Below are 12,446 nucleotides of genomic sequence, written 5' to 3'. Positions count from 1 at the left end.
ACTAGACCCACATGCCTCCTAAATGTCCGGTTATTTCAAACCCCACACCACCAGTTGGTAATACAGACTTTAAAATGCGATCGGAGACTATTTTTTTTTTTTAACTCATTATAAATCAATATTCTCATGTTGGGTATAGCATTTCCATTGACATGTAAACTGAACTTCATAAGCAAAATAAGGAGTAAAAACTACTTTTTAAACAGGTCATTCTTTTAATGTGAACTGGATGGTGTTAGAAATCGCAGTTTATCACTAAGTTTATTTTGGAAAATACCATCTGCAAGGGGCTGCACTCACACATTTTAATTTGTAAAAAAACATGTATACAGTGTAGGATATAATAAGCTTTTACAAAAACAAGTTATTATATTTTAACCTAGCTCATTTAACAAAAAAACAAAGTGGTTGTTTGTGAAGTCTTTTATGCTCAAAAGAAATGAACAACACAGCCTCTAAGCAATCCTCTGGTTGAGTTTAATTTGACACCGATAAGAACGTGGTCTGAAATGATAGAGGTATGTCTACTATGTCTATATTTAAAGCCAAAGGAGCCTCAGCTCGTTCAAATCAGCGGCTTATGTTCCAGCAATGCTGTTTGTCTGTAGCCACCACTATCTGCAAACCTGGAAAAGATGAGGAAATAATGATAGACAGACCTAATAAAAAACAACAGTGCCAAGATAGAGGAATTTTTGGGCAGCCAGTTAGCCAGGAATGAGTATTTTGTGGAAGGTAATACTTATTGAACCAGTACTCTGGGAATATATCTTCTCTGAACAATATGTAACCAAGGATGAGAACAACAAAACAATTGGACACCAGCAACGATTTCTGCTTTTGTATATCAAAAGTTTTTTACATTGGAAAATTCTTGATAAATTAATAAAACAAGCCGTAAAATAAAAATAAATATTTTCATTTGGATTTCTGCTTCATCTTTTGGTGCCAATTAGGAGCTTCTTTGTTTGTCTGCAAATAAAAAAAAAAAGAGTAAAACATGTTAGAAAAGGATGTGCCAGCAGGAGCTTTTCTTAACATCTCACATAATTGACTTTCTCATGATTCAAGGATGTATACTACAGTGTCTATTTGCTCAGCTGACTGTAGTGAAAAGCTCAATTGAAACTAAATGGCAAAAATACCATTTATTTTCCTGTGAACCTGTATTGCTCCTTTGTGTGAACTTCTGTCCAGGCAGGTTAAGGTGCTGTTACTCATACAAGGGCGTTGTTCTGTCAGACACTTACAAACACAGTGGGTTTGGGTTTGTTTGGCGACTCTTCTTCTGTGGTCCTGTTGATACGTTTGGACTGGTGTTTCCCTGCAGCTTTATCTGATTCCAATAGGGTTACAGCGTCTCCCTGTCCGGACCGCATGCTGATCAGGACCTGCTTCATCACCGCTAACTCCTGCAGAATCACATGGTTCAGAAAAATAGGGATGTGGAAATAATAGGAGAACAATAAACATGAATCTTTATGAAAAATACCTCAGTTTAATTTTCCAAAATGCAAAAAAATCTCAACTAAACCGCCAGATAATTTTTTGGCTGAGTGCAAATCCGACAGGGGTGAACAAAACATTCCTCTGTATACAGTATATTGATCATTTCTGCACAATACCTCTTCAAAACGGCATAGATCTACCACACTAAATTATGATAAGCTGTAATATTTGAGTAATTTGGAATATATGTAATCGGTTTTTTTTTTGGTTTTTTTTTTAATTGGTTTTCTTATAATTCTATATTTGGTACTTTTTTTTAAACTGAATTCCTTGTATGTAAACGACTTGGCAATGAGTTTTCTTTAGATTCTGATATAAGCAATATTTTACAAATATTTATTAGGATTGTAATACCTTTAATGCAAAAATGATCATATCTTTTAAGCTAATACTTCCTCAACATTTGATGATTCATTTGCATCAATGTTTGTTTCCAGGAATTTTTATTGCTGCTTTCTGTTGACATGTTTGTCCTCTTAACTTTAACTATGGGACGACTTGCATTAAGCTCAACAAGTTGAAGGGTCTGCGGGGTTAGCCAGAGGGAAGGACTCTGGACCATTTTCACGGTTCTATTTATCACCCCTGAGGACATGAGCAATGGCATGTCAGATACATGCACTATCACACACACACACATACAGAAACACACACGCACAACGGTGGCATCCCAAGCAGCCAAACAGGGGAACAGCTGTCTGTGACAGGGCACATACTTCAAACAGCAAACGGCTGGCTGGGGGGACACTCACTCCCAACATGCACTCACACACGAGCACACGCAATCTTGAAGGAAGCGTTGCAACCCAGAGAAATAAGTTGTCTGACTATTAAAAGCCTGCTCAATTAAGAGTTGCAACGTTCATTTTATTTATCAATTAAACAATTGATGGAAATAGATTCAGTGACTCATTTGATAATAGATTAAGCAGTTGTCATTTTCAAGCAAACCTAACAAATATAAAATGGTTTCATGCTCTCAAATGCAAGATTAGTTGCTTTTATTTGTCTTGAATTAACTATTTAACTGTTGATTGGACAACAGAAGCTTGTTGTCATCATGGAGGAAACCATCAAACATTAAAAATAAAAAAAGCATTGTTATCATGTGTACCTCCCGATGGTTGAGGAGTCTCTCTAGATCGGCTGCCATGTTGTTTTTCACCTGTTGTAGTGCGGTCCGTTCTTTTCTCAGAGAACTGGGGTTACAACCAAAAACAATAAGAACAGATCTTGAGTTAAACGAAAAAACATGACTGTACTTACTGAGAGTTATTAATTTAATGTTCTAGTTGGGTTCTGTGAAACATGATGACGTTTATACATTCTTAAAGACAGGGTATTATTTTCTCTGTAATAAAGTAATATACCCAAACTCGCCAATGGTATTATTATGGTTTACGTTCAACAAGAAATGCTGGCTATAAACCAATCAGCCCAGAAAAGACAGCACTCGTGTTTACTAGCACTGTCTGTGACCATAAATAACCTCGCATGAAACCATCAACTTTGAACGTTTATTAGGACTTTATTCTCTGAGAAAACTCTTCAGCACTGTTCAGGTGTTCCTTCCTGCGGCTGTGAAACATACAAGCAGGAGCTTGTGATGGAGGGGGCTTTCAAGCAAATCATCTTGCAAATCTTGAAACTGCAGCAGTGTCACCAATCTTATAGCCTGAGATCTGCCTCAACTTTGAACATCACCAAACAAACTATGAATACAATTATGACCTAAGACAGAGAGGGATTGAAAAACATAAAGTAAGAATAGGTATATCAGCTGTTGAACAGATGGCACCGCACAGCCACAGGAAGACTTCAATATCTCTGTCAGGTGGGGAGGTTTGAGAAGCTTATGGGGATTTTAAAGGATTCTTTTTCGCTCTGCTGCTTGCCCCAGGTGAGCGCCCAGTGGTAGTGAGCAGCAAGAGAAAACATGCAGTCTGTCAGTTTGCATATTTCTCAGGTTCAAATACAGAGGGGGCCAGGGGAGATTAAGGTCAGTGCCAGGAAGCTAAATGTATGCTGATGTGAAACACTCACTTGTTGGGCATAGACAAACTCTTTGTATGGTTTACATACGTTTTCTTTCTTTACATACACAGGCTCTTGCACAATCAGCTTTGCACAAACACAGAAAGAGATAGATGTGATATGGACAAACAAGGTTTAAATGGAGGTTGTTATAAAGCAGAGACGCCCAAGGGCGAGTAGTTATGGCCTGCTGCCATGAAGAGTAAATTACAAGACACAGAATGTAACCAATTAAATTGACAAAGAAAATGTTCGACAAGCAAGACAGAACAGACTTAATAGCCATCGATTAGAAAAAAGGTCACGTGTGGTAACTTTCTTTTCTGTTCTGTTCCTTCTTCTATAGAAGGAAGTGTTTCTTTTTATGAACGGCGTGTTCTGTACCTGACTTCGTCCTGGAGCGAGGAAAGACGCTCCTTCAGTGTGTTGATCTGCGTGTCTCTTTGTCTCACCGTCTCTATCAGGTAGCTATAGGGCTGCTGTGTCTGCTGCAACAGCTGGTTGGCTGCCAACAACTGGGGAACAACACAAATACTTCAGAAACGATATACAGTATAAAACTAAAATGCTCCACCTAGTACTGTCAGTGTGAATTAATGTGGCTGTTGTCCCCCGCAATTAATTATACACCTTGGAATCAGGTCTTCACTGTGTGCTGTACATGAACTCAGCCATGTATGATGCAACGAGGGCCTAACCGTTTATCCGTTAGATGTTTATTAACCTGAACATGACTTAGTTCAAGAATATTTTCACTTTAAAACTATGTGTACATGCGGTTAATATTGAAAAAAAATGAAGATCTGTGAATGACTCGAAGCCCCAACGACCGCCAAGATATTCCTTATATCTGATGTAATTGAGATTTATAAAAAAGGTGTATCCAAGTTGTATCCTTTGTATTAAGAGTAGTAGTATGAAGACATATAATAGAGTTATTAAAGACTCATAAAGTTATTAACCTTTCATTTAAAATGACTGACAGAAAACTCCTCGCATAAGAATCTGAATGTTCCATGTGTGTAATCAAACATTAGTCAGCCAGTATCTTGCTTAAAATCTGCAAAACAATTGATAAAGTTAGGGTGTTGTTACTCATTAAACCACTTTTACAGCCAGCCAGTAGTGAGTAGAACTGGGTGGGAGGGTAAGGACAATAGTTACTTAGTCAGAGCATCTGTGTGGGTGGTGAAGTGGTTAACACCCTTTCTTGAGAATAAAAAGTATAATTTTTCACTCTTTCTTGTCACGCTCAATGAATATGAGGCATTCCAGCTGAGTGTCAGTCAATCACAGGCGACAGTTGAATGGACGGTTTATTTAGTCTCAAACCGGCCCAGCCTTTACTCCAACTTGCACAATCTCGCCTCTCGATGACATTAAACTTAGAATTACATTTAGACGAGACAAACATAGCATTCTATAATGTTTACTTAATTTTTAAAGTGGTAGACAAGTGACTTCACATTCACAGACAACATACACACACCCAATATTAAAGTATCAACATTGCACACACATGCATGGTGTGCCAAACACAACAAAAGCCTCAGTGATTGGCCAGGTGAGTTGTAGGGAGAGCCTGGTCGTCACGCTTTCTGGCAGTGTTTCCCACTGTGTCAACAAGTGTGACAGGTACTAAGAAAGACTAACTTCTCATGTAAGGTGTGAGGTGTCTGCTGCCTGCTCTCAAAGAACCTGTCACTTTCCTGACACATCTTTGAAAGAATTGGCGAGGCCGTTGTTAAACTTGGACCAAGGTTTTTGAGGAAAATAAAAGCAGAAGACACCCTCCTTAAAGAGTCCTGAAGTGTGTTTGATGATCCATGTGCTGATCGACCTCACAAGCTGCAAAAATCCCTTTTCTGTTTTGCACGATATGTCTTTTAAAGAGCGATTAGATGTGCATTCGACATTGACTTTCACAGCAGAGTGTCGTGCGATGGAGTGATGAGGTAAATAGTGGGTGATGAGAGAGGTACCGATCCTTGCTCTCCGATAATGACTATGTTATGTCATCAGAGAGAGGTAAAAACCAGCTGAGATAAATCACAAGGCTTTGATAGAAGCTGCGGAATAACCATAATCTGAGTTGCTGGAGGAGATCTGTGATAGTGGGGAAACAATTGTGTGATACAGGTACTGACTTGCAGTGATTCTAATTTGTATGGCTTTTTTAAAAAACATTAAATTATTATTTCATTAAAGATAGTCCCGAGGCAGGTCCACACCTACATGCTGTGTGGGTGTGTGTGTGTGTGTGTGTGTGTGTGTGTGTGTGTGTGTGTGTGTGTGTGTGTGTGTGTGTGTGTGTGGTACCTCGTCAGATATCTGTCCTGCCTGTGACTGGTGCCTCTCCAGCTCCCTCCTCAGTGACGTGTTCAGCCTCTCGAGCTGCAGCACCCTGCGGGCCAGGTGAACGCTGCACGATACACACAATCACAAAAACAGTGTGTACTTCCACCTTGTTTACCCTAAAGTTTATTTAACCACAACCGTTTGGGTTCATGTTTCACTGCACATAGATTTCAGATCAAAGTGTGTCATTTTTAGAAAAAGAAAAACATACACTAGGACAAAATAATCTTTTATCTACCCGATGTATCCGCATACCTACATATCAATGTAACCCTTACAGCAAAGATTAGTAGATCAAAAAAGTGATAGCCAACTATTTTGAGTGTATCATCAAAATAGAAAGCTGTTTTCATCCTTTTGAAAATGTCCTGCTTTCCTCTGTTTTGTATCATTAAACTGAATATCTTTTTCTTTGGGAAAGTGGGATGGACACTTTTTTAAAACAATTTTATGACATTTTATGGATCAAACAATTGAGAAGAAACTTGAAAGATTGTGTCTATTTGTGAAGTTTGCAGCCCTATTGCCATGCTATATTCAAATGCTATTTCCTTAATGAATTCAAATAATTAATGTGATCAATTCCAGAGTTTGTGAAGTGCCATCTCTCACACAATGTGTCCTATCCTTGACTTGTAAAGGGTACCATGTGCTGTACCTCTGTTTCAGTCTTCTTTTGGCCGTTGTGGGAACATTTGCTCCGTAGCCGTATGAGAACAGGACTCTCTCTGCCTCCTCCTCATTCTCAACTGGGAACAAACAGAAACACAAATACTGTCCATACATCTCCATTATTTAAACACTGTGGCAAAGTCTAGTAAAACAGAATAATAATTATGTTACACATCATCTTTCTTTTCTCTTTTAACTTATTTGACATCAAGGGTCACAAGGCTGTCCATTAGCGCTCTACAATTTGAGGCTATCTGTTCATATTATAATCAACATTTCCTAAAGCCAGGCCAAAGCATTTGAAGGGAGCCGTTCTTGTCCGTTGGTGCTTTTATCTCTCTGACCTCACAGTAATGTGTGCAATGTTCCATAGTCGGGATCTTACTTTCCGCAGCCTGCATGGTGATCTGGTCCAACTCTTGCTCGAGCTTCTCATACGTCTCCAGCCGAGACGCCTGCTCGGCATTGTGGGCATGCAGCTCCGCCAATCGCTTCTCTGATGACGACTGCAGCTGGTAAAACTCCTGGGTGAGGAGCTGAGGGGGTGAGGGGGGACAGATGAGAAGGGTTTTGGAGCAAACAGAGCATATGACAGAGATTTCGGAATTGTTTTTCAGTGGGCGTCAGTTGAAAACAATTGTTTTTGTACTTGTACAAAATGATGCGCCTGAGGAATATTGTTAATGAAGTGGTAAGCGCGCGATTAATCATTTCACTTTAGTTTCAAATTATGTAGCTATTTTTTTATACAAAATCTTGTTGAAACAATGAAGCACTGTTGATTAGCTCAGGTCAAATGAAAATAAACATAGGAAGGTTGTGAGTTCAAATCCCGCCAGGAACAACTAGTGTGTCCTTGAGTAAGGCACTTAGCCCTTAGTTACTCCAGGGAGAATGTCCCTGTAATTGGTCATTGTAAGTCGCTTTGCACTGACAAACGTGTTGTTGGTCTTTCAAAATTGCTGTCATTGTGGATGTGTATATTAAAAAGAAAAAAATCACCATCATATCAATTCCACCTTTTTTCACATTCATAAGGATGTACAATAACATCACAAAGAGAGAGAGAGAAGTAAAAGAAAACTAGGAGAAAAAAAAAATAATCCTACATGAAAGGACTTTTATTCAAAAAATAGCTTTAAACCTCATTATTACAAAGAACTGGAACAAAATCAAAGCTAAACAGCACACTACAAAGTAAAAACCTAAACAGGCTCTTCATTGAATGTTTCAAAAGAGAAAAGGTATTTTTGCTTCCTTCTTTTCCTCCATGATTGTTTGCAATGCATCATTTTAACATGCATGTCCCTCTGGTGAGCAGGACAGGGTTAAACGCAGGTGAAGAGGAGGGCCTTAGCTAAGAGCATCCAGAAATCATGAACAACCTGTGCTCAATCAACTCCTTTCATTAATGGGAGTGCTACAGAGGACAGATATAAGAGTGGAGCCACCGGACAGGCATAGAAAGACTGGCCAGAGTAATGAGTGATGTAGAAGGCGTGTGGCGCAGTGGATAGAGCCTTGGTGTTCAGATCAGGGGGTCACAGGTTCAAACCCCACTGCAGTCAGCATGTTGTTGTGTCCCTGGGCAAGACAATTCCCCCCAAATTGCTCCTGGGGGGATTGTCCACAGTATTGAGTATGTAAGTCACTTTGGATAAAAACAAGTAACATGTAATAATAATAATAATAGAACCTTGACACTGTCATTTAAGAAACACTCAAAGTGACAATCTGTTCACTTGAGCTATATTGATTGATGTGTATACTGTTAAAAATGACAACGCTGGATTTGAATAAACAAAGGGGGATTTCACAACCTGAAATAAATATGTGTTTTGTCCATTCATTTTATTTTCATGACAGTAAACAGTTATAATCACCTTGGAGACTTGGACATCTCGGGTGTGAAATTTGAATCAGGCAACACTTTGCATAGTGTTTGTTTACTGTTTAAACTACCAATAAATAATGTTAGTGGTTGAAATCAAATCACGAGAAGTTAGGGGATATTAAAAGTTGACTGGGATAGAGTTGAACCTGGTTATACCGCTGTAAAGTCAAACTGATTTTCCTTTAGATTTTTACGAGAAGAGTACCTCCAGTTTCCTCTGCTGTTTCTCACACTCCACCTGGCACTGGGCCAGGGTCTTAGCCGTCTCTTCTTTGACCATCTGAGCGCGCTCGGCTTCGAAGGAGTGCAGCTTGGCCTGGTTGGACAGGTCTGAAACCCGGCTGTCGGTGCCCAGCTGGAGCTGACGAAATCTGCGCAGACAGATACACACAGATAGTCACACCTCGTCTGATATCAATGTTAATAGGTGTTAAAAAAGATGAGATAATGTCTTTTGGTGAAGACAGATACAGAAGGTAAACTCAGCTCTGGGCACCCGGTTGGGCTCAGACATGACATGGTGGTTAGAAACAAATGTTGAAATATATTCCTTCTCATATATGCACTCACATTCTGAGACAATTTGCATAATAACATGTTTATTTGGAAATTGGCAATGAAATTAGTATTCGGGGTGCCTTGCGCAATGAAAATGGTTTACGTTGGGTGCTCTGTGATATCTAACAGCTTGGCACCTAAAGTATGAGTGCAAGTCGTCAAGCAGGAAATCAAAGTAGGTTTTAAATCCTTTGGTTGCAGAAGATTATTTCTCAATGACGCTCGAAGCAATGTTTGTTCTTGTTTGATCTTTCATGATTCTATTTGGCAATTGAGAAATATGTTTCAACTTTGGTGTTTCGTAAACAGGACAGAAAGAGACAGAGTGTATTCTACCGTTTTCACAGTTCTGCATCAACCCAGTCTTGTTATACACACATGTGTGGATGGGAAACTTGAACACAACATAGAGACATAAGCTGTTTGCATTTATAAAAAAAAAAAAAAGGGATATTCATATAAGCAGAACAGACTGAAGATAGGAATGTGATTACTTCAATAGTAAAATGCATCTCTGAAGTCATTTATAACGCAGACAAACGTATTCACTTCCCAGATGAGAGTTTTCTGCTTTGCTCTGTTGTATCTCAGCTTAAATTGAGTATCTTTGTGTTTTGGACTGTTGGTTTGATTCAAAATAAGATATTCAAAAGAGAATCAAATTATGAAGGCAATGTTTCATTATTTTCAAATATTTATTAGACCAAGCAATAATGGATGTATTAAATAAAAATGAACAGACTGACAGGGGTTGTGTTAATAATCACTTGCTGCAGCCATATAAAAATAAAACAAAATAGTTGTTCAGCCTGGGGCTCTTCCTCATGCAGCTTTCAAGCCCCAACACACATTATTAAACCATGGAGGTCGGTTGGATAATATTAATAACTCTCTATTACAGCCGACCTGATAGGATTTCATCATCCGTGGAGCGCGGGCCTGAGCTGTGTGCTCACGGTGACAGACACATACACGCGGTCCACATTCCATGTCTTCTTTTTTTTAATGACGGATGCAATCTAGATGCAAATGTTTCCAAAAAATATAACTTACTCGAGCAGAAGACTTTCTTTGACCTGGTTTTTCGCTTTTCTTTGAATTGCAGCTACGCTATGTAAGAGTGCACGACTCTGGGGTTCCCTGAGGCACTTTGGTCGAAGAGTTGACAAATACTGGTTTTTCTGTTCGTCTGTTTTGACTGATTTATCCCCGTAAGTGGGCAGATAGCCAGCATTCTAAAACAGAGAGCAGAGATTGTCTTCTATGTTACAATCATCTGACGCCCTTTCAAGCTTGTGCATATCATTCTTTGCCCCAAAAATAGGGGGCATGCGTGGGGTTAGGGGTTAAGGGCTTGAGGCTAGCATCTGTCGTTACTGGCTTTCGATGCGAAGCAGAGAGGGAATGTGATCGCAGCAAAAAGAGAGAAAGAAAGAGTGAGAGGGAGAGTTAAGTGTGTATGTGTGGATGGACCAACAGCTGGTAGTTTGGATCTGGAGAAATGGCTGGTATGTAGTAGTAACCCAGGACAGGGACGCTGCTGCTGCTGCTGCTGCTGCTGCTGCTGCTGTGTGTGCGTCACTGTTTGTTGCCGATACAATATTGTAAAACAGAAATTAAAATAAAGAAAAAGCTCCAAAAATATATTGTTGTCGAGATATTGGAGTTTTTATTCCTACAACTTTATAAAAAGCATATTTGATACCATTTTCAATATGATAGGGAAGATGGAATAACACAGGGCATACAATTTTAAAATTAAATATAGATATATTAAGGCATTAGAATAAAAACTGTTCTAGTTTTCGCGAGCAGCAGAGAACAGCAAAATGGACACTGCAGCGGTATGTGTGAACTTGTGTTGGATATAAGAGGGAGTGAGAAGGTGCAGCTGCTACCGGTTTATTGATAGTGCGGAAAATGAGTACTGAGACCATCTCAAATATTCAGAATTGATATGTAGTTCAAAATAGAAATAGTTGACAACATTACGGTTTGTTTTTTAAGCATATTTTTCAACATACCGGTAATCCCTTTCAGTACTAAGAACATGTTTCCACAGGTGTGGGACTAGACAAATCAGATGCAAATATACTCTGTTTAACCAGACATCTTTGTATGCAGCAGATATATATAAGTGTGTGTGTGTGTGTGTGTGTGTGTGTGTGTGTGTGTGTGTGTGTGTGTGTGTGTGTGTGTGTGTGTGTGTGTGTGTGTGTGTGTGTAGCTGGGCTTACAATATATCTGTTGCAATTTCCACGCAAGATAGGAAACTTCCTTCAAGGCCATGACCCTGAGGCACCTTTCCAGGCTACACTGAGCTGGACACTGTTGCCTGGAGCAGAGATATTGACCATCAACTCGATACAAATCACGACAAGAATGTCTGGAAATGACTTAAAAAGCTGCTTTACATCAACATTTGTTTAGCCTAGTCAAAAAAACGAACAAAGAGGCTTTAGCTAAGTCAATTCATCCTCCAGGTCAAGAACAATTGAACCTAATTTAAAGGAGGTATTTAAAATAGTGCTTAGCCACAGTGAAAAATTAATTCCTCTGCATCTAAATAGTCTTCAGAATAACACCGTCTGTCACTGCATTCAACCTGCACTGAAAGTATTTCCCTCGAAAGGCATGCAGCCTGGCCGGTGACACCTGTTGCTTTAAAGTGGCATTCGGTAAACGTCAATGTGTTACGTCCTGACTCCGCAGTTACAGAAAAACATTCATGTGATCTTTAGTAAGAGATAGTAAACCACAACCACAGAAGACCTGCTGCTCCCACAACATGAGCTAATGACAGACTGCTGCCGGCTCACATCGGCAGCATCAGAGTCACAACAAGCTCCCAGCTTTCAGGGAAATGCTCAGGAATTCAATTGGAAAACCATAAATCACTCTAGTTTGTTTCTGTCCACTCCCACACACATCTAGCCAATACTATGAAAACGAGGGAAAAGCAGCCCATTCTCTCGGTCTTATTGACATTTTTACAGTTGCCCTCAGGTTGAGTAACTTCCCCCAATACATTACGACGAGTGAATCCAGGATGTGTCTATTTAAGGGCAGCGGTTCAGTATCTTACAGTTTATTACTTATGTGTTGGAGGTGTCTGTTTTTGTCCCAACATTAAGCAGAGGCCTGTACCACGAAGCCGGTTCAACATAACCTGGATATGTTTGAGTTACCCGGCTTACCTAATCCAAAACAAACTCGCTCTCGCTAAGCGGTCCTACGACGCTGGTTATCAACTCGTTAACTCAAGCCAGCTTTGCCCTATCTAGTTATGTGCGCGTTCACATGAAAGGGGCGGTCACAGCTATCATACTGAATAAATATTTACTGTGAATACATGCAAAGATGTATGGCATATGGCTGTCTAACAGAAGTTAAATCCATTTCTCACTTATTCTGAGAACTT

The 12,446-nt window shown here is 39.6% G+C and overlaps 1 protein-coding gene across 1 annotated transcript in view; it reads right to left on the bottom strand.

Annotated features, from left to right (window-relative positions):
* Window positions 1-456: 456 nt before the first annotated feature.
* Window positions 457-12,446, bottom strand: part of pibf1 (progesterone immunomodulatory binding factor 1) — a 17,789-nt gene continuing 5,799 nt past the window's right edge. Inside the window, exons 11-18 of the mRNA XM_010788971.1 lie at window positions 8,673-8,838; window positions 6,959-7,109; window positions 6,560-6,650; window positions 5,863-5,965; window positions 3,928-4,058; window positions 2,624-2,708; window positions 1,251-1,412; window positions 457-972 (exon numbers count right to left, since the gene is read on the bottom strand). Of these exons, the coding sequence (XP_010787273.1) occupies window positions 919-972; window positions 1,251-1,412; window positions 2,624-2,708; window positions 3,928-4,058; window positions 5,863-5,965; window positions 6,560-6,650; window positions 6,959-7,109; window positions 8,673-8,838 (943 nt within the window). The 3' untranslated portion in view covers window positions 457-918. The remainder of the gene's footprint in view (window positions 973-1,250; window positions 1,413-2,623; window positions 2,709-3,927; window positions 4,059-5,862; window positions 5,966-6,559; window positions 6,651-6,958; window positions 7,110-8,672; window positions 8,839-12,446) is intronic.

This window comes from Notothenia coriiceps, unplaced genomic scaffold (assembly GCF_000735185.1).
Source record: "Notothenia coriiceps isolate Sejong01 unplaced genomic scaffold, NC01 NC01_scaffold00032391, whole genome shotgun sequence".
In the NCBI taxonomy this organism is placed as follows: Eukaryota; Metazoa; Chordata; class Actinopteri; order Perciformes; family Nototheniidae; genus Notothenia; species Notothenia coriiceps.
This window is presented reverse-complemented; position numbering and strand designations above follow the sequence as displayed.